This window comes from Vidua chalybeata, chromosome 7, assembly GCF_026979565.1.
Source record: "Vidua chalybeata isolate OUT-0048 chromosome 7, bVidCha1 merged haplotype, whole genome shotgun sequence".
Taxonomy (NCBI): domain Eukaryota; kingdom Metazoa; phylum Chordata; class Aves; order Passeriformes; family Viduidae; genus Vidua; species Vidua chalybeata.
In genome coordinates this window covers 31,678,725-31,701,199 of record NC_071536.1, presented here as the reverse complement: position 1 = coordinate 31,701,199, position 22,475 = coordinate 31,678,725, and the positions used below count along the sequence as shown (strand labels likewise).

The following is a 22,475-nucleotide window of genomic DNA, read 5'->3' as shown; positions in this document are numbered from 1 at the left end:
ATTAAATTGCTATCACTCAATTATTTTTGGTAGATTAATTATGATCATTAATTGTTATAAAAAAGACAATTTAAAAAACAATTTGAAAGCCTATTCCAGCAAACCAAAAAGTAAATGGAAAGTAAACCTTTTGTTAGTGCTCTGAATTACTGAATTACCATTTCATTGAGAGAAATGATACGTAGGAATGGATTGCACGTGTAGTCTTCATGCAGGTTAACAACCAGAGAGCCATTTGAACACCAGGGCTGGCAGAATTGCATGTGTGAGCATGAATACCTGTCCTGCTGGAGATGTGATCCAAAAACACCAACAGGCTTTAGCAGAGAGCCAAAAGTGAATTTTATTTACACTGAATATCCCCACGAAAGCAACTCTTCTAAAGGTCAAGTCAAGCAGTTCTCTCAGCACAAATCCAATCAGATGGAACTGCTGATAATGTGACCCCGCATGTTCAGAACACAGAACAGATTTTTACATTTGTGCTTTTGCACATTCCTGGGTGAATAATCACAATGATTCAGGGAGGCACATTGCAACATAAGGTGGTATTCAAAGGGAATGGAAGCATTGCCCAATATGGCAATAGGGAACTGATCCCTTGCTGGGAATGCATAATGCTCCAGAGAGGGCAGGGATTCTCCTGGGAAGGGCCTAAAGCAAAGGAATCAATGTCCCACGTGGATTCTTACCCCATCAGCATGGGAGACCTCCTGTGTATATCTGGGCTCTATAGAGAGAGCCATATATGGATTAAACTGGAAGCTGTTCTGCAGGGAAACACAGGAGGTGAAGTTTTTCACATCTTCTAATTTCAACACTGGTCTTCTCAGTGCAGATGCTCTTAAACTGCACCAAAAATGAAATTTTATCAGGTGAGGAATTGCATGGACAGAGTTACTGGTTTGGGGCTTTGCTGGTGCATTATTTTTAGACCAAAAGGTTTCAAAGTGTATTGTTCATAAAGGTCAAGTTTGTTGGCTTGTTAGGATGGCACACCAAATTAAACAGGCATGTAGTGCTCCAAATAGAGATTTTAATGCCCCTATTCTCACAGTAAAGACTAACATAATTAATGTAATCTGTTTGTCTAGAAGATTTTGTCCAATTTACATATTCATTAGCATAATTTACCAGAGTGTTTGCTTTTAATACTGTTTTTTAAAGCAGCAGAGTGAGAGAAACACTTGGATACAATGTGTTAGTTTTGATATATTTTTGATACTGGACATGTCAAGACCACATCATTAAAAATTGGCTGTGGCCTTCTTTAAAGACATCCACCTGATCCTTACAGTGTCAAACACAGCACTGCAGAGCTGCAAATCAGCTTTTATATTTTTTGGATTCATTAAGGTATTATTTCAGGAAAATTTCCTATGGTCTTTGAGCAGGACGAGCAATTTTACAGAAATGAGTTAACAGTTTCTTTATATACTACCAAACAGAAACAACAAACCCCATATGGAGGCACTCAGCATTCAGAAACGCTGCTTTGAAATTGTTTCCATTTTGTATGCAAGCAGCATTGTCCCTAGAAATAGACTGAGTTATACACTTACTGAAGAACACACTATTTTTAAAGTGTTCTACTGCTGACAAACTTAAGTGGTATTGTATATTGCTTCTAAATAAATCATACATCTTAATAAGAAACTTGGACTGCAGATAGCTGTGATAATTGAAAAAGATGCTGCACGAGCTGTTCATTGCCTTCCCCCAGCTCTGGTGGAGGGAACGTTCCCTATTCTGTGAGAGAACATTCCCCATCCTCCTAGAAAGAAAGCAGCCAAATAATTTAACCCATCAGGAGTATTTTTAAATATGTTCCATTTTGTCTAGAGACAATTGGAGAGTGCTCATCCATGCTTCTTCAATAGAACTGTGGATGCTATAATATCCAGATGATTGATACCATATATTCAAGGAGCACCCTACTACATCCAGAGAAGGACACATGTCCATGTGAATTCCAGATTCTCCTCCTAGCTCTCCTCTCCTCCCTGCATTATCTTAAAGTAAATACAATAAGAGTAAGGTGGCACAATGACCATAGATGTGATATAATAACCTTATAACATCTATTGTCTTCTGAAAGCTAATCTGAGGAGTCAAAAGTTTGGGTCAACTGAAGAGAATATATTTTTATCGAAAGTCACACACCAAGGAGAAATCCAAACACATACGAGTGTTTCTAAACAATCTTCTTATGAAAAGCCATTTAGAATGAGAGGTCAAATATTAGCAGCCAAACCCTCTCAAAAGTTGATAAGCAAGGGTGAAAGCCAGAAAAATGTCTCAGAACAGAAACCCATTTGTTTACCTGTCACATATTCAGTTACTTGCAGTTTCAAATGGTTGGGTAGCAAAAAAACCCATGGTGCCATTGCACTCTCTATGAATCTTCATGCTACTTCTGTTGTGAAATGACCCCTAGGTTCACCTTGATCCTCTTTTTCAATCCAGTTTTTCTTGCTCTGGTACTTGCCACTGTTTTAAGGCTCAGTTTTACCCTTATGGGCTTCTGTGCTCTGCTGAAAAGCTCACATAACAGTTAAACACCTGCTAAACTGCAAACTGGTGACATACTGGTTTTATTTAGCACATTCCTGACATCTTTGAAAAAAAAATAAAGGACCACTAAATTAAAAACAGTGATTTTACATAGATTTTCGAGTTATCATGGCTTTTACTCAAATTAATGTTCATGACACAGTGAGCATGCAAGTTGATGCAGGTCAGGCATGTACAGCTGTGATTGATTCAGGTTCTCAGTTGAAGTTGCATAAGTCACATGAAAAAGGCAGCAATCCACATTTGTTCCAGCCAAGGAAGTAAATAGGTGCAACAGAGAACACATAATAATGTTTCTATTACACAAAGAAGCCCAGATTTTCTTATCATGGGCAAACTATGCACTCCTATTCCTTGGCTCCCAGGTATGACTGTGTGGAGCCTGTGCAGTACAGATACAACTCCAGGGCAGAGGTTTGTGCCCTGCAGTCGTAGGAATTCTGCTGCCATCCTTCTGCTAGTTCACTTTCAGTGGCAATATAAAGGATTAAGATATTATGAGAAAGAACAGAATAACAGCATGCAGATAACCAATTTTGAATGGAAAAGCAAGCTGTAAATAGGAATGCAGTTTCTCTCGCCTTTTGCAGATTTTGCCTCAGCCCAGAACATCAAGTTCTTAAGGCATCATATTTTCAGTCAAATTCTTTTTCTAGGTTTCTCTTTTGATACAAAATTTGCTGTTATTCCTACCAAATAAAATGGGTAATACTGGTGTCATCATCATAATAGTCCAAGGACATAAACAAGCCCCAGTTTATAAGTTTCTCTCTTCCTTACACACCTTGTTTAAGCGTACCAAGAATTATAGCTGGGTTTTTTCTCATCCTTCATTTAGAAAAAAATATGGACTAATTATATTTTGAAAGTTAATGGTTTTAGTTGATCTACGTTGAACTCTTGGAGAGCAGCCACATCAAATGAGTTCCTGGTAATTTGCCATGACTTCACCATGTGCAGTTCCATGAAATTACATGCCTCCCATATGGCTGATGCCATAGCTATGCCAAAATCAACCAATTACACTGTAATCTTGCTTGTGACCCATCTTGCAGGAAATCTACACACATCCTTTATCTGGGTAGATAACGTGTTTTGGGGGTTTTTAACTCTCTGTAGTATTCTCTCAACTACTGGAAAACATATTTATATTAAAATACTTAGAACATGATAGTTAAGTGATTAAGCAGTGCACTTTATAATAAATACTTAACAATAAAGGAATATTGTCTAATGGATAACCTAGACATGATATTTCTTGGCTGTTTCTCAAATTTTTTTTGTCATGTTTTGCTGGGCTTAAGGGCTGTTCAGTGTGATGTACTGGATATTAAGGTGCCTTTTAAATTCAGTTTATGCCAATCTGAATGGCAACATGCTGATCCAGGCATCAGATTCTCAGCCCTCCTGGGCATTTCCAAAATCCTTCCAGCCCTGGAACTTCCTTTTGTTTGTTTTTTTTTTTTTTTTCTTCTCTTGCACTTTACTGCACTTCCCAGGCTGGATCTATATATGGATTCACAGCGTTGTTCTTTCTGCATGTTCAAGGGCAGGCCATTAACTGCATGAAAACGATCCAGAGTGAGCAGGATGCTGAAAAGCTTCCCACACAGCTTAGCAAGGGATTTGTAATGCTTTTGTCTAGGTACACACCTCTTCAGGCTGAGGTACTTGTGTGAAATTTTAATACTTAGCATTGCTGTAGCTGGTAAACCACACAAAACATCTTGGAAAACTGTGGAGCCCCACAACTTATTTGTATAACACTTGCAGAAAGCTGTCTGCAAATTCCTTCCATCTGAATCAAACTGTTAGACTGCATCTCTGTTTACCTGTTGATTAATAGAAATACTTTCCTCCTGACTTTAATCCTCTCATTCCTTATTCATTTGTATTCATCTACATTCCCTTGCTCTGTGTTTACATTGTGAACTGCCTGGAGGCAGATGGCAACAGAAGGAGGATGCTCTGCAATGGTAATTACTTCTCTTATCATGGATGCTTAGGAGAAGATCACCTGCAATCCAACTGCGCTTACAAACGCTGGACTTGGTGCATCACTGAAAGATGCTGCTGCTGGATTATGTGTGCTGTATAGGATTTCACAGAATCATAAAGGTTGGAAAAGACCTCTAAGACCAGCCCAGCACCACCATGCTCACAGCTAAACCATGTCCCCAAGTGCCACATCCACATGCTTTTTGAACACTTCCAGAGATGGTACCAGATAAAGGCAATTCAGGCTTTTGTTCACTCCCATTCCATTGGTAAGATTGACAATATACTGACATTGCCTCTACACATTAAAAAAATAGTTTCTGGTACACCCTGAAACAATGAAAAGCTTTTCATAACTCAGGAACTGACTTCTGGCCAAAAAAGAATTAAAAGATTCAGAAAATTACACCATGAAAACAGACTGTAGGCTTTTCTACTACTCCTGTACCAAAAAAATAAGTAAAGGTTGGAAAACCTTTCCATTAAAGAAATATACCAATCAGCACAACAGCTGAATTTCAGCTTTAAAAGCTCAATTTCATAACTTAAGCACAAGACTTCTATGCTAAAAATATCTACCAAGATAATCTAGATGCCAAGCATAAAACTACAAAAGGTCTATAGAAAAAGCAGTATTGAAATTTAGATTGATCTATTTGAATTTGGATGAGTTGAATTTGGATGAGTTAATATATCAAACTTGTGCTTATGATTCAACAATGTGAGATAATATTGCTCAAAGAGAAATCTTGCCCCTTTATTTTATTGGACTGGTGCCTGAGTCCACAGCCACCTGAAAACTGCATCTGGCAAGGCTAATAAAATGAAATATGAGATCTCATGGCCAAGGTCTTTCAACCCCTTCCCTTGCAAAACTGTGATTGATTTGGCACCTTGATACTGAGAGAAATACTATGCTTTTTGGTTCTCAAATGTAAATTCCACTGTAATTCAGTAAAATAAAATGCACCAGCACTGCTCTTTTTCAATGTCATTCTTCGTGCAGACTCAGGAAGAACACACACTGATAGCAAGAGATTGCAAAGGAGTTGCTTAACAGAGTCGTTTCACTTTCCATATGACCTGCAGTACTTTTTTGTTCTGCTCAACTCTTTTGTTCTGCTCAGTGCCCTGCCATTTCCCAGAAAACACTTGTACTCACAGGGAGGAGAAGATAAATTCAGCAACGGGATATTTTCTGTAGCGTGCATTACACTAAGTGCTTTTGGGTGTGATTTAAAGTTTTACAGTGAAATTATGCTTCTGCTAGCAGAAAGTCTCCAGCACACTATCACAGCCATTCTACTCTCTGTCCTTTGGCTTTGCTATTAAGGTTAATAAGACTAATCAGGAGCATTATTTGGAAATATTAGCTAATAAAGGCTGGCCAGCAATGGAACACTAATGATTGTTCTGTTTAAATCTCACTGCAGCTGGGTAAATTAACTCTGAGGGGTCCTGATCCCCTCTGTGCTGCATGGCCTGGACAGGACCTGCCAACTCCATCCTTTCCACATGCCTCAGGTTTTTGGACCTTGTTTTGTGCTCCTCTGGGAGGATACTTTAACTCCAGCAGCTGGAGCCCAAAGCTGCTCTCTCATTCCATGATTCCATCTGCCAGATGCAGCAGTTGAACCTGCTACCACATAAGAAAACTGAGAGGAGAGTGAAAAGTCCACATAGTAGTTTATATCCTAACTGTATTTTTTTAGATAAATATTTACCTATGCACACACAGCAGCACATACAAAGGGTTATTTGCACTTTCTCTGAAAAGCTTTCAGAGATACTCATCTTTAATATTCTAGCTCAGCACAGCTCACAAGCTACACAATATCCTGCAGAAATCCCTTTCATTATCTGTAAAATGTCTCATAATGTTCTAGTCATAATTTGCTTTGACATTAAAATAAAAATGTTAATACTCTCAATATCTCCTTTCCTTGCTTATGTTCCTCAGGAAGATCTGGCAGCCCACGGAAGCCAGATGGTGACTTGAACTTCCCAAATGAACTGCCTGGCTGCTGCTACTGAAAGGGATGGTTTTGCTCTCCCCTATCTCATCCTGAAGGCCATGTCCCTAGTCCTTCCTTTGCTTTGGCACTGACTCCAATCTATCCCTCCAGTGAAAAAAGGCAGAGATGCTATTAATTAGAGATAGTTGAAACCAGGTGAAGAGAACATGCTTGGAGAAGGAAGCAAGACCACTGGGAGAATACTTGGAGGGCTCCCTAAGGGACATGGGGCCACCTGCAGCCATGCAGCTCCAAGGTGAAGTCAGGATGTCAGACCAGAACTAGGACCAGTGTGGAGGCTACCACAGGGACAAGGCAAGCCTAATACCAAGGTAGCAAGCAAGGGTAGGACAGCACAGACCTACAGCATAGCTCAGACAAAATCTGAAGGGCCAGAGCTGAGCTTAACTGTGTCTCCAGTTTGCTGGGACAAGGACTGTGGAGTGGAAACCCCTGGTGATGCTTATTAGAGCCATTAAGATCCATTAGTGCCCACTGAGTCCTGACAATTACTCATGTTGATCGACTACTAAATTTGTTCACATCTTGACATCTGATTATACCATGAAGCTCATACCTTCTTATTGCCAAGGGAGGAGCAGCAAGCAAAGGATTGAAAATACCTGAAATACCCAATATGAGAACTGTTAAAACACTAAGATACTTTGAAAACAAACAAAACGTAGTGTGTGGCTGCAGTACACTTCAGGGCAAGGACTGGGCCAGACCTGGTGTGCTCAGCACTCTGTCCTTCGAAGCCTGAAGGGTTGTGGAAGGTGGAAAGAGAGAGAAAGAGAAGAGTACAGACTATATTTTGTCCACCTGAACACCTGACCCCAACAGTGCATTGTCTCCTACCCTCTGTGGGACAAAGATGATGGGGGGAGTCTGTCACATATCTCTTACAATGAGGGACTGCGAGAGCTGGGCCTGTTTAGTCTGGAGAAGACTGCGAGGGGATGTCATTATTGCATATAAATATCTCAAAGACAGGCGCCAAGAGAATGGTGCCAGACTCATTTCAGTGGTGCCCAGTGACAGGATGAAGAGTGCTGGCCAAAGTTTCACCTCAGCATGAGGAAGAATTTCTTTACATCAAAGGTGGCAGATCCTTGCAACAGCTGCCCAGGGAGGGCTGGAGTCTCCCACACTGGAGACATTCCGAGCCCACCTGGATGCATTCCTGTGTCACTGCTCCAGGTGACCCTGCCTGGGCATGGGGGATGGACCGAATGATCTCCACAGGTCCCTTCCAACTCGAGCAGTTCTGTGACTGCCCATGGAGCTGGTGGAGCCAAGTCCCTGGAGGTGTTTAAGGAAAGCCTGGACGTGGCTCATGCTCTGTTTGACATGGTGCTTTTGGTCACCGCTCGGACCCGGTGACCTCGGGGGTGTTTTCCTGCCCGACTGACCCCGTGCTATACCCGCGATAATCTGCGGTCGAGCAGCTCCCGCCGCCCTGAGGGCGCTCGGCCGCTCCGCCCGGCGGGCGAGGCCGCGCCACCGCACGTCACGGGGCGGGGCGGGTCAGCCATCTTGGGCTCGCCGGGCAGCGAGCGAGCGGGCGGGGGCGGAGGCAGCGCCCGCCCTGCGGAAGTCCCTCGGTGCCGCCGAGCGCAGCCCGTCGAGCCCCGCCGGAGCCCAGGGCTGCCCGCCGTCCCTAGCACCGCCGCTACCGACCAGCATGGCAGGGCGGCTCCCGGCCTGCGTGGTGGACTGCGGCACGGGGTGAGACACGGCCGCTGACAGCTCGGGGCCGCCCGGGGCGGGGCCGGGCGGGTTCCGCCGCCGATGCTGCTGCAGATGGCGGCGGGGGTCGTGCTGCCGGGCCGGGCAGCCGCGCCCGAGCCGCCGCGGGGCCGGTGCTGGGAGGGATGGACCGGGCCGGGCTGGGCCGGGGGGAGCATCCAGCCGCCTTCTCTTCCCCGCCCTTCGCTCTCCGCCCGGCGGGAGCCGTGTCCCGGCGCGGCCCCGCTCGCTGCTCTCGGGCCGCCCGGGGCCGGTCGAGGCCGCCCCCATCGGTCCCGGGCCGGGGTGCGGGACCTTGTGCGGCTGCCGGGGGTGGCGAGCGGGGACGCGGCTCCCGCGGCTGCCCAGAGGCCCTGGGATGCCCCGGCTCGGGGGAGTCGCCGCTCTGCCCGACGCCGTCTGGGGGGATAGTGTGTTTTTATTTTTTGTTTTAACGTGCGGATAATGTCATTTATTCTGTGTTACTTCTCTCTGTGGAAGAAAAAACCCCTCCCCTTCCATCGAGCAGGCGCAGAGGAACTTCCTTAGTTTTGTCAAAGCCTCTTCCTGCTTTCGGGCTTTTATACCTTATAAGGCAGTTTTCAGTGTCAAACCTGAACCAAATCCGCTTTGGAAACGCTTCTTTTCGTTCAGCAGCTGCCAGGCGGTGGAGGGAACGCGGTGCCGGTGATCCATAGCACCAGGAGCGGTGCGGGAGGAGGCCCCGGGGACCTGGGCTGGCTTTTGCGCGGCTCCGGGGCTGGGGCAGCGCGGCAGCCCCGGAGGTGCCGTGGGAAGCCGGGCCGGGCGGGCTCCGCGGTGCCGCTCGCAGGAGCGCGCTCGGGAAGTGCGGACCGCGCTGTGAGCCGCGGGCTGCGGGGCCGTCGGAAATAGGAAACGTCTCCATCAGGCCTCAGTTTTTCATTGGGAGGGCAAGCACTGCTGTGCTTTCAAAGCTCTTTAGCTACCACTGATGGCATGCTGCTTCTTTAACTCGTTTTTTACTTTCGTTTCACTTCTCATCCCTCTTGCTAAAAATAAAGAAAATTTTCAGTGAGTGCTCTGTAGATGCAGCTGTTTATCGGGCTTTCTTGAAAGGGTGTGTTCTTCTGCAACCCAAGTGCTTGTTTCTGAAAGCACGTGCTCATCATCCCCTCAAGAGAATCTGTTTGGTGTAGGACATTAATAAATTGGTCTTTAGGAAGAGCAGGTATATGTATGTGTGTGTCTGATGCCTGCATGTCTAACAGTTGTGTGAAGAAGTCATTCCTGCAGTGAAAGCAGAATTAAAACCTTGAATTCTCTGGGATGGTTGAAAGTTAGCACAGTGGGAATGAGGGTGTATAGCTGAGTGTAGTAGAAGAATATGTGAGTTTAACATGTGTATATGGGTTTGTCTTTCAAAGCAAAAGATCCCTAACTACTCTTCCACATGCCACCAGAGGCTTTTCCCATCCCACATGTTTGTGTATCACTGGCAGTCCCATTAAGGCAATAATTATGTCTTTATAGGTTTATAAAGTACAGGTTGTGACCACTGGATTAGAAATTCGCTTAAAGCTTTCAGCAGTGCCCCGCAGGAGCAGCAGGCAAGCACAGAGCTGTGCAAGATATAACTTTGTCTTGTGGATGTGAGAGGTGTACCAAGGGACATGAGTGTTAAAGCAAATGTTCCTGGGGAAGATGTGTGTGCAAGTACACCATTAATCAACTTCACTTCAGATGGTTTACTCTGTAATGTTGAATATGATGTTAACCAAGTCTTGCTCCTGTTTAATATATTTATTTTCCTAAAAATCTTTAAAAAAATGCTCTGAGGTGCTGTTTTATTGTGCACCGTATTTTTTTTTTAATACAGTCCAGCTATTTTAGTCTCCAGGCTTTTCATTTCAGGTGCATTTCTTCATCCAAGGTTGTTCTTCCATAAAATTCTGCTTCAAGAAAGTGGGGCAAAGATTTGTAGCACTATAAAGATTGCAGAGTGTTGGGGTGGTTTGAATTCAATAATTTCAGTAGACAAAAATATAAAGTGGTGAATTTACAAAGGAAAAATAGTTGAGATGAATAAGCAACAGGTGGGTAATAGTGCAGTGAGTTATGATAGCATGATCATGCTCTTGGCTTTTATTTGGTGTAGCCCTCCCAGTCTATCTCACTTTTTGTGTGGGAACACAAACTGTGTCAGCCCTGTGCTCAGTGCAGATCAGCTGAAGTTTCAGTGTTCCGTCCTGTCTGCCAAAATGACAGAAAGCAGACAAATTAAATATAGCCCTCAAAAAGAGAAAAAGTGGTTTTGAAAATACAGCTGAAACAGAAGGGGTGAAAGGAGCTGCCATGCTTGAAACAGACTTTAAATGTGCACTGGTTTTCCAATAAGTAGACTTTTTTTAGAGGGAGGGGTTGATAGTTTGTAATCTCAGGAGAATTGACCTCAGTCAGCAAAAGGGCAGGTGTAGAAGTGGTATTGAAGAGTGTCTTCCTGTGTCTTGCGCTTGTAGCCACAGTTCAGTTTGTTTATCTGAGTGTTAAATTTGGGTGGATTTTTTTAAAATGTGTGTGTTCATTTTTGCTGGCTAAGACAGAGGGATGAGAAAGGCAGCAAAGTTGTGCTTTTCAGCATCAGCCTGCACAGATTATACAAATGATAAGGACTTCTTTCAAAGCATAAAGAGACAAAATACACAGAAGAGAATGGGGAGATAACGTGATGATTGTTGGCTGAGGTTTTAACAACTCAAACTTTTTTTAGGGGTCATCTAAGTACATGTCATACAGCTGGAGCTGGGAAATTGTTTTAATCAGTGACATGGCAATCAGATGCAGCTGAAGTCCTTCCAGTGTTACGTTTGTACCCTGAAATTTGCATTCTTTGCTTAAGCAAACTTGATACCTAGAAAATAAGGTAATTGATAGCTAGTAAGGGCAAGTAAATACGTGTGGTTTTAGAAGCTGCTTGTCTAAAGCACTGTCCTTTTAATTGTACAGTATTTGTACATAATATGAAAAATCTGAAAAGCTCATTTAGTTTAACATAACTGTTAAACCCAGTATTATATATTTCTATAACTGATCACCTTGTCTAGTTTAGTTTCAAGTATATTGTTGTTTTGTTGGGTAATCTGAAGAACAACACTGTGGACCTTATTGTCAGGAAGTCTTTGTCCATGTTAGTAGTGAATTTGACTTCACTTGGCTGCTGAGAGCCCTTCTCTCTCTTCTTTCCACAAAAGATAGGCACCAAGTCCATGAGTAATGAGCTATGAAGTAGCACCTATGTGCTTTTCTGTTTATATCCTTCAAACACTGGCAAATTTTTGATTTTCCTGAAGTCAGTAGATATGCTGTGAATGAGACTTACTTCATACTTGGTGTATCTAAGAATTACATGCATTTTAAACACAAAAATTAAAAATAGAAAAATGAGATGGAGTTCTTTCCATAAAGTATGTGAGCAACGTACCAAAGAAAGGAAAAGGCTCTTAGTCATTTTTTAATCACAGTAGGCTGCAGTCTTTTGCTCTGTGCCTTTTGGGTATTTGAATTGTTCTTGCTGCCTCTTCTACAGGCGAGCACAGCACTGCCTGCAAGTCATGATTAAAAGCTCTTCCTACGCCACTTTGGAATTTAGCTTGATTAGGTTGACAAGTAGATTTTAACTGTGTCTTTCTGTGTGAATGCACTTTTTTCCTTCAGTGTGACTTGTATAACACTGAATTAGCTCATTTGGGATGGCAGATAATTGCAAGTGTTCAAATTAATGGCTCTTCAGCTGAACTGGAGTAAGTGGCTATGCAACTACTGCACTTCCAAAATGAGAACTTAATTATAGCACTGAAAGGGGCTTACAGAATATTATTTGTATTTTGTGTACCTGAACTTTATTTTATGCAGGTTTGTGTGTCATTTTTCAGTGATACTTGAGTGTCAGTGGTGACCAGCTTCTCCAATATACCAAGAGTCTTTTGTTGGAACGGTCATTTCTATTGGTAACCTTTTTCTTGAGTAAATTGGTTATATGATTATGTGGAAAAAAACCACACAATCTTGTTTTCTGCCTCCTTCTATGCCAGGCTAGGTCCCTTTTTTATTTCCCATGCACGGGTTGCAAGAAAGTGATGTGTTTTTAAAATTTCTTTCTTGCTTACGAGGGATGAATTAAAGGTTTTAGGGTTGACTGGAGAAAGATTTCCTGTTCTTGATGGGAACTCAGGATTTCTTGGACACCTCCTGGCAGTCTGGGTACCCTCTGAGCTGAGAGCCAGGAGGATTGAGGCTGCTCAGGATTTCCAGGGTTTCTTGATGTGGAGTTGCAAGCTGTTTTTTGGAATGAGTCACATACATCTCTGAGAGTTTCTTGGCTATTTGGTCTCTCTAACCAGTGCTGTGAATGAAGGAAGAGTAAATTTAGACACACAGAACCTCAGAGAAGCAGAGGCTGGCTGGAGTGAGCTTTGCTTTCGGGAAATTCCCTACAAACCCTGCTACTCTAGCTAATCTTCATGCAACACCTCTATGGCTCTTAAGGAGAGCAAAGTGTTTATGGGTTCAGTGTCTTCTGATGTGATAAGGTATGACAGGATTATGTCATTCTGTTTCTCTTCTGAGTTTTGACCTGAGAGTGTAATGAGTGTAAATGAATAGAAGATCATTATAAGCAATAATCTTCAATAGACAGCAAAATCTGTGAGGTGAGAAATCCAGTGCTATAAAGTCAAGGTAGGGGGAAGTAACAGGCTGTTGTGTGAGCTCTTGAACTTTTTTAATATCTTATACTGTGCCTTGAAATTATTTTTCTTTCCTAATGTTCCAGATATGGGTTATTTCTGCAGGTTTTTCAAAGCCTAGCTTCTGTTTAGTGTAAAGATTTCAGCATCATGATATTTTTGCAGTTTATTCTTTAACTGGACATCTTGTCATGACTTTCTGTGGGCTCAAGTCTTCATGAAAATTTTCTTTTTTGGGCTGAATTTCTCTGCATTGTGTAATCTCAGAAGTAATTTTTCAATATGGAAAGCATGGAAAAAGTATTTCCTTGATGGCATTTGGAAAAAATCCTCTTCCAGTGTTTTAAGAGTATCTTTTGCTTGCCAGTGGCTGGAGTGTGGTTAGGGAGGAGGGGAAAATGTCTCATCCTTCACGTGGAAAAAGGAATTGTACTAGGTTAAGAATTGATGTAATACATTTAAAAAACATTTTCAGGGAGACTTTGAAGGCTGATGATGACCTGTCATATTTCTTGGATGATTCTAATACATCACAGTCCATGTTGCACCACTAAATGCTCAGAGTATGCAATATAATTAGGAATAATAGGAGTTCAGGTAGGAGTACATATATTTCTATTGACACACACTTTTTTTTTTTTTGTAATTCTGTCATAGGAATCATTTTATATCTTGTTTTATTTAGTGCATTCCAGAAGCCATTCAAGATGCATGACACCTTCCAGTCCTTCTGTTTCTGCTCCTCTTTTCCCGTGTCTCACTTGTGCTTGATACAGAGGAAAGGGGCAGTGGCATTTCAGGGCAGAGGACAAACCCACTTGCATCCCTGGGCTGGATCTGTAGAGTTAAAGATTAATGAACCTCCTTGTATGAACTGCAGGGCTCCTGCTTGGGGCAGGGTGTGAGGTGAACCTGGGATGGGCAGGTTCCATTCTTGTTCCTTGCTGTGTTTAGTACCTGGCTTGGACTTTCTGCCCAGCAGGTGTGCTGATTGCATGACGTCTAGGGACATTTACTTGTCTAAATTAATTGAAAATACAGTTTTTATGAGTTCAGAAACATTGCACCAGCTCTGAGTAGTAATCCATGCTCTGTATTGTTTTATAGGCACATCTAAGAAACTTTGCAGTAGGTCTGTTAGTTCATGCAATTGGAAAGTTTCAACATAATGTCTCAACATTTAGTTTCATCATTGCAGACTTTCTTTGGGACATGCTAAAAGGTTATAACAATTTCAAACTAGCTTAAAAAAAAAAAAAGAACTTTGAATGCTTGTCCAAAATTAGAAGACTTTAGGGAGACAAGGTTAATTTCAAAGGTAAAATAACTAAAAACATACTTGGGTTTGTCCCCAAGGAAATTCCAAGTTCTTTTCTGCTCTATGTAAGAAAAGGAATCTCTATTGCTTTAATCTTTAATTTTTGGTTTTGGTCACTGAACTAAAATACATTTAGGTGTACCAGTCTTAACAGAAATCATCCTTGGGTAGATGCTTAAAAATACCAATTGGATTGCAAACTTGTTAGTGCCCATAGCACGATTACTTTAACCATCAAAATGAAGCATCAGTCCTTTCCAAGTGCTACTAGTGATGTATTGGTGGGGTTTTGTTTATTCAGTTACATCCAAAATTGAAAAAAAAAATCATGTTATCCACTGACTTAATGTAGGGTATAACGTGATTCATATTTTTTTCATTTTACTCTGATCATGGGTTTGCATTTTTAAGACTAGATGGAAAAACTCTAGATGAATGTACGGTTTTAATTTTTCTGGGATTTCCTTTTTCTCTTTATTATTCTCTTGTGGTCAGTGCAAATGTTTGCAGCTGTGCACAGGATGTGTTTTGGCATGCTCAGGCTGTAGAGTGCAAGATGCAGACAGGAGGTTGATACTTTAAATGCTATCAATGGATGAATGCAGATTGTAATTCTTACCACCATACCTCTTATCTAGGTTTTAAGTATTAGTATTTTTTTTGTCATGACTTGCCTTAGATACTGAACATTGTTTATCATCTGCAGGAGCTTTCACAATAGAACTGCTTGCATATTTACTGTCAGACTTCAAGAATCTCTGTGATCCTGTTAAATGAGACCTGCTTTTTATATTAAACAAGATTTACTGGTATGTTTTTGTCCACAGCTGAGTTTTTTTCTACGAGCCAACTGTTTCTAATCAAAACAATCTTTTATTAGAAGTGTGGTATAATGTGATAAATATGTAATCTGGTGCTTTAGTGAATGCCTGCTCTTGATGGAAAACATTTGGTTACCTGCTGAAAGGCTGAAGTGGTCATGGGGCAGTTTGGGAATGCTGGGACAATCCCTTGGTGCTTGCTGGGTGCTCCTGCCCTCCATCCCTGCTCTCCCAGGCCAGTCAGTCTCATCCTGCCCCCTGCTCAGGTTGATGGGATTGGGGCCACAGCTCTTGGATCAAAGCTGGAGCTCTCAAGTGCTGAAATTGTGCAAATAGCAAGCACAAAAGCTCATCTTTTTTCTTTTTTTCCTTTTTTTTTTTAATGTTGAACAACTTTATAGTTTTAGTTCCTTATTACATTTGCTTGAAGAAACTTTCAAGTCAGGCTTTTTCTGCATCATAAGATTTAGATTTCACCTGTTTAATTTTGTCAAGTGCAGGATTTTGTTTACTTGCAGGTTATGTATGTGTTTATTCAATTTATCCTTCCTTGCTTTATCTGTTGAAAAATATGTATAATTCATTTATTTTCATGTGTTTTTTTTTTCTTCCTGATAAATGTCTGTGCAGTCATAGAATATTCTGAGTTGGAAAGGACCCACAAGGGTAATTTAGTCCAACTCCTGATGTTCAGCGTATTTTGGGTAAATGATGTAGAAAGTTGCCAAATAAATCTCCCCCTCATAGTAAATAACTTATACTGTTAAGTAATTATTCATGTAAGACTGCCAGACTTTTGGGCATTCTTTCCTCAGTATTTGGAAATACTGCATGGAGTAGGCAGGCTGTGAAAAATGCTCAGAAAGCCTGGAAAAATGAAATACAAATTTATTAAAAAGCCTATCAGTATAGGTGAGTGCTGTGTGGGTGTGGTGTAACACAGAGGCACTGTTAAGACATGTGTTAAAATGAATTAGTCTGGAAGTCTCAAAGGAAGCAGTGAGTAGAGAGGGAGCATTTTGCCTTTGCCAACACAAACTACTCTTCTCTCATTATACAAAGGTAATATCCAAAGCCATTTGCTCTTCTTATTTTGAGGAAAATGCAGTCAGAGAAAAGCTTTAACTTTTGTGTTGAAGAATGTACCAGCATTAAATATTAGAAATGGATTTACAAATACAAATTAAATTAACAAAGACTACAAGTGTATGTGGTAGTATCATCTGGATGCCAGAGTTGGGATTTTGTTAGTTGAAAACACTTAAGTATGAGCTGGTTTCAAGTAAATTATAAGCCAGTTTTTTGGACATAAATGCATCATATCTTCCTCTTTACTTTGAGGAGAACTTTTCCAGAGTCAGCTTACCAATGTTGTTGGTTTTTGGTTGGTTGGTTGATTTTCAAAGATTTGGTGGTAGTAAACAGAAAGCAAAATTGAAAGTTGTTGCTCTTCTACTCCATCCAAATGTTAATAAAGTTAGAAGCAGCACAATGCAGTATCTTCCTCTGTTCTCCAGGCTGGTGTTAAAAATGTCACCTGTACACCTGTGTTACAATGCATGTGTAATTTATTCTGAGTGCTGTGCAGCACAGGCTGCTTTTGTCCCCATGTTCCTCTTGGTCATTCTGGTCTGGCTCTGTGCAGCTGTGTCTTTGTGGTTTCCACTCCCCATTTTAGCTGGATTTTACTAGCAAGCAGTACAGTTGTCTGTGCTCTGAGTTGTAGAGGTAGCTGCTGATAAAAAGCAGCACTGGATAAATTTCTACACAAAAATAGAGATGCCTTTAAAGATAAATCAGCCTTTTTTAAAGGTGGTTTTTATCTATTTAAGAAATAAACCTTTGCTAGAAGCACTTCTCTTTCAAGCTGCTTTTAAGCTAATTTATTAAATTGCTCAGCAGTCTTCTTATGGTTTCTTTTACTGTGATAGTTTCAGTATGTGGCACAGAAGTATTTGTTGCCAAGGTGAAGGCTCTTGCTTGAGTGGGCTGATATTTTGGGGGGGAAATACTGTAAAGTAATAGTTTCAAACACACAGTAGTATAATTTATTCTAAGGTCAAGCTTGTAAACTGTGAGATTTGTAACACCTCTGCTACCTAGAGGTATCTACGATTTAAGAAGGTTCTCTTTACCTGACAGTGCTTCTAATCTTGTGGTTTTTTTCCATTTATAGGGCAAATTCTTTGATTTCCACTATTGATTACTTGATCAACACTTGTTGATCAAAAATGTTTTTGAATTTGACAGAAGCAGCTGCTCTTTAAAAATGCAAACTAGTAATGTGTGAAAGGTAAACTATATTAGCTAAAGATGTAAAATTCAAAAAACATGGCTAATTTCAAAATCTTGCTGTCTTATGTTTTATCAAGGACATTTCAAAAGAGATAGTAAACTAATTTATTAATACAAGTCCCATTTTCCTAATGTAATCAGTCCTTCAGGGACTTCTGCTGCTGCTTAACCAGTTTGCACCTGATGCTAGGGCTGGGACCTTTTTAAAGGGGCAAGACAGCTTTCCTCTTTCACTGGAATTTTATCATTTCTTTTACATGATTTGAAGAGTAAATACTTCCTTGGCTTTTCAGTCCCATCTGGATGGGAGAACAATCCTGATACAAGAAGGATGATAGAAGAAAAGCCACAAATAAACACATAAGGGCTTGTTCAGGCTTTTCAGTCACATGAGGCTCGTGTATGAAGACTAGGAATTCATCCATGTTTGAGAAGTGTTCCATTTCTTCTTAAGGCAGCTGTTATCAGAAGACATCAGACAGTAAAAACGTGATATCTATCTTATAATTCCTGTCTATTTAGAATTTATCCAGTTAAAACAAGAATGGATATTAAGCACTTTTTGATAAAGTCTTTGATGGACAGACCATGTGCAAGGAAGGAGCTGGTATTGAAGACCAGAATCCCTTTCTATTCTGTTTAAAATTTGGAGGTTTTGCCATGAGATTTATTTCATGCCCTTTTGAATATATTACCATGTGCATGGTCTCCACAGTCTGAGCTTTTCTGTAGTGCCTTCTGTACCCTGCTGTACTTAATTACAATTTTTTAAGTTAAGGTAATTTAGCCAGCAATGAATGTGTGTTGAATGATGAGTGTTGCAATCATTTTGCTTTCTGTCTTTGGCCCTTGTTTCCTGGAGCCTTTTTTCCACGTGGTTTCAGTAAAGAAATGCAAAGCATTCCTGCCTCAGGAGAGTTCATAAACACATGGGAAGAGGCTCTCAAGGGAAATGGGAGATTGGCTCCAGACCCATTTGCATGGAAGGGGATATGGAGAAGGGATCTCCTGCTGCCTGAGCAAGTGTGACACCTTGCAAAAAGCCAGTATCAGCTTACATTTAAGAATAAATGCATTTAACTCTGTAAAGTGGATGTTAGACTTTCTTGGAGCATCACCACTTGGATATGTTCTGCATAGGAGTTGAGGTGTGTTTAGGTAGGGAAACCTTGCTGGGCTTCATGTATGGGCTGTGGTACACAGCAAAGCAGAATTTTAGAAGTTACACATGTATGCTATCCAGGCTATGGTGCCTGGGAAACCCATTGCATCTGCAGGGTGAGATACAGGCATAGGATGTGTTGTATTTGGAGTGAGAGCTTGCACAGAAGGACTGTGGCTCAGATGGTGAACAGTAATTCAGAACCATCATGAAGAGAGCAGTTTGAACAACAAGAAAAAAATAGCTCTCTGAACACAATGGCCTTGTTTTTCTAATGATGCCCCTTGAAGGTAAACCAGAAAGAGCACATTTTGGTTTCCTTTAGTTTTGGGTTGCCACTTGCTACTTTTCCCACAGAAAATTTTTTTTTTGTTTGTTTGTTTTTCAAGTTGCTTTGTATCTTTCCAGTGGGACAAGCATTGCAGGTACATCTTACTTCGGTTTGTATATGCATTTTAAATATGTGACATTTCTGTTAGCCCAGGTCATTAGGAACAGCTGAGGAATAGGTTGCAACCCAGATTTGCTCTAGGAGTTGGAGATCAGGTGATGCTTGTCCTCAAGTGCTCTTGTCTGCTTGTGCTCAGTTAACTCCTGTCTTTGTGTGGAGCTGTCAGAGAAATGACACTCCCAATTTCTGTTGGACCCTTCAGCTCTGTGGTACTTCAGGAGCAGCTGGACAACTGCATTGCCCACAAAGCAGTTGTGCCCCATTCCTCACTTTTGTTGGAATTGCAGTTGTGCATGAACTAGGGTGTATAACTCGGGAGAATGGCATTTGTTGTGGGTAGGAAAGCAGTGGAGCAAAGGCACGTGGTCATAGTTTGTGGTTTGTAGATGGAGGTTCTGGTAATGACATCCTTGTTACAAGTTCTTACCCTCAGCACTGTTTCCTTTTGGCTTTAAAATTGTCTGTGTGACTAATGCACAAGTAACCTCCCGGTGGCATTGCTTTCGTGTCATAGCCTCAGAAACATCCATTCTAGGTGAGAGAGCACATGTAAGAAATCCCATTAGTGCTGCTGAGAACATTGTGGGAAGCCCTTTGGCTGTCCTTCTAGAGAGCTTTTGGGCAGAGAGTGCAGGGCTGCTGTGCAGTTTCAGGATGTGAGTTTCTGAGGGTCATGATTACATGCTGAAGATACTTCTCCACTGATAAGTGAAATAGGGATTAGTAGAGTTAACTCAGAAGGAAACTTCATTAGTTGCTCTCCCAAACCTGTTTGTGCTATGAATGTTCATTACAAAAAGATAATGTTTTATTTATTACATATCTCTGTAGACTAGAAAGTGGTGCTGGCTTAAGTCACTGGGGAATATCAGCACTATATATATATATATGCTGAGAGTGTGGGGACATGCACATATGTATAGAGAATGTGTGTACTGCTCTTGGATACTTTGTAGCTGATTTTCTGAACTAAAGGCCATGATTATTCAACAAATTTTTTGCCTGATTGTTTCTTAGAGGTTTTTTCCCCCCCCTTTTTTTTTTTTAATGAGTTAATAGGCCTACAGAAACACTTCAGGGAGCTGAACACAGAGAAATAGAGGGAAACACCCGAACAATCAAGGCTTTCACCTTTGGGATTTTGTAAATCAGTTCTGTGTTACAGATTTTAATAGAAATCTGCTTATACCATTACACTCCAGTGTGCAGTGCCTTGTGCTCTTACTGCTGAATGCCCCAAATTCCATCTGGGAAAGCTGAGTCTATGTCTCATTAATGGGATGTGCCTACCTGTCTCCATGCAAGTCCCTTCTGCCACTCTTCAGTTCTGGGTAGCAAGACCAGGGATGATTTGTGGAAAATCCAGTGTTGGTACTGCCTTATCTCTACTATCAGGATTCTTTTTCTGTAGCAGCAGTAATTCCTGCTCTGGAGAAGCTGGGGTGTGCCTTGTTCCCCTGTGAATCATTGATTAGTCAGACACACGTTGCTATGTAAGAACTCCTTATGGAAACTGTATACTTGTGGAATCTGGATTGCCTGTAGTATCCTTCTTTTCATGTGATTTAAATATTTACTTCAAGTGACGGTGATAGATCTGATCAGTCTGAATAAAGCCTCGTATCTGCAAAAGTTAATTTGTAAAGAATCCCATGGTGACTAGATTGTGCGTTTATTATTTAAGATTTTTATCGACTTTCATTCAGTTTTACCTTAGCTTTTTAGCTTCACCTATCACATTTTTAGACTCCATTTTAACTCAAGGGTATCTCTATAGGCATTTAGTTATGAAAATCAGGTTTAGTGTTTATAATGTGCTGTGCTGTGAGCCTGAGGCTCCTAGGGGAGCTGAGGGTCCATCCCTGGCTCATCTGCCAGCAATGCTGGAGTTCCAGGGGTGCAAGGAAGTCTTGTACATGAGAGATGTGAAGTGTTGTGTAGGACACTGCACTGGACACTTGCTGGTACAATGCTTTAATATTCAGAGATGTCATGCAGGTTTTTTTCCCCTTTCTTTTCTTGGAAGCCTAAAAATGCACTACTTTTTTTTTTTTTTTTCCCTGAGTCAGTACACTTCTTCCTGACTAGGCCATAGTATTTTTATGTATGCTGATTTTATGTCTGAATATGCTCTTTTTATGTGAAATGCATCTTTCATGAGATTATTTTTCTTTCAGTCTTGCTGGCTGTGTTTGTGCTGGGCAAACTCCCACCCACAAGCAACTAAGCTGCCAGTTACCTGCAACAGTTCAGCTTTTGCTTTCTTTGAAATACTGAGTTTAATAATCAAACAGTTTTAACTTTTTTAACTGTTAAAAACACTTCTAATCTAGTTGTAGGTTTACGCAGCATTCAGGCTCCAAAGTTCTTGTGTAGCTTTAGCTTTAAAATCTGCGTGCCACAGTTCTGGTTTGCAGGGGAGGGTAGAAGGAGTGAGTCAGTATTTGCTGGTTTACTTAGTAATTGTGGCACTAAAAGCCTCTTAAAACACTATAAATGCAGTGAACAGTTGTACTCTGCATGACAGGTTAAAGAAGCACCAGTTTGTGGAATTTTTGATATTTCTTTTAGGAAGTAGATCTTTAAGAAGAAAATCAAACTTCAGTGAGCGAAGTCCAAGTTGTGTGTCCTGAGGTGAGGCACATAATAGTGCCTAATGTCTTTATGAGGTGTGAAGTTCTTTCTGATATTTAGTTTCTTTTTCATTATTTGTTATCTTCTGCCTGTGAAGTTTTCTTTGCCAAGAAACATTCCTGATGATTGGTATGAAGTCAAGTTTCTGTGCATGGTTAATCACAACTGTTACACGAGATCGGGTTTACAGCTTTGAAAATACATCCTGCAAAGCACTTGTGGTGTTAGATGAGGTCCTGTGCTAACCACCTTGTAATTCAGGGAGAAACCCACCTTCCCTCTGAGGGTCTGATCTCTTGGCCGGCGCTGATGGGTGCAATTAGTGTCAGTGATGGAAATTGTGTAGGTGCCACTGCTCAGTGCTGTGTGAGAGGCATGGCAGCCAGAGCTGCTGCAGCAGCACTCCTCTCCCAGCCTGGGCAGCCCAGCCTCCTCCTGTGTTACTGCCATGAATTTATGGTTTGTGAGAGTTACTGCTGCCTTACACCTCCTAAGATCTTCCAGCTTTACGTCAGAGTGCTGAAAGCTCTAGAGGTGCTACTACAGCCTTCATGCCTTTGCTGATGGTGCTAATTCAGTGCAGCTGCACTAAAATAAAACGAGAACTTTGTCACGTCTGTGTTTGTTAAAAACATGTGGGTAAGCTCTAACTCTTGAGCTAGAGCTGTGCATTTTGGTCTGCGTGGTTTAGAATTTGCCTCTGCTGCTTTAGTGACAACGTTTCTAGCAGCTGGTTTTGGTATCCTGAGTTTTGA

At 41.4% G+C, this 22,475-nt stretch overlaps 1 protein-coding gene across 1 annotated transcript in view; it reads left to right on the top strand.

The window, feature by feature from the left end:
• The first annotated feature begins 8,137 nt into the window (after positions 1–8,137).
• The window catches only part of ACTR3 (actin related protein 3), a 28,687-nt gene continuing 14,349 nt past the window's right edge, over positions 8,138–22,475 (top strand). Inside the window, exon 1 of the mRNA XM_053947997.1 lies at positions 8,138–8,315. Within this exon, the coding sequence (XP_053803972.1) occupies positions 8,272–8,315 (44 nt within the window). The 5' untranslated portion in view covers positions 8,138–8,271. The remainder of the gene's footprint in view (positions 8,316–22,475) is intronic.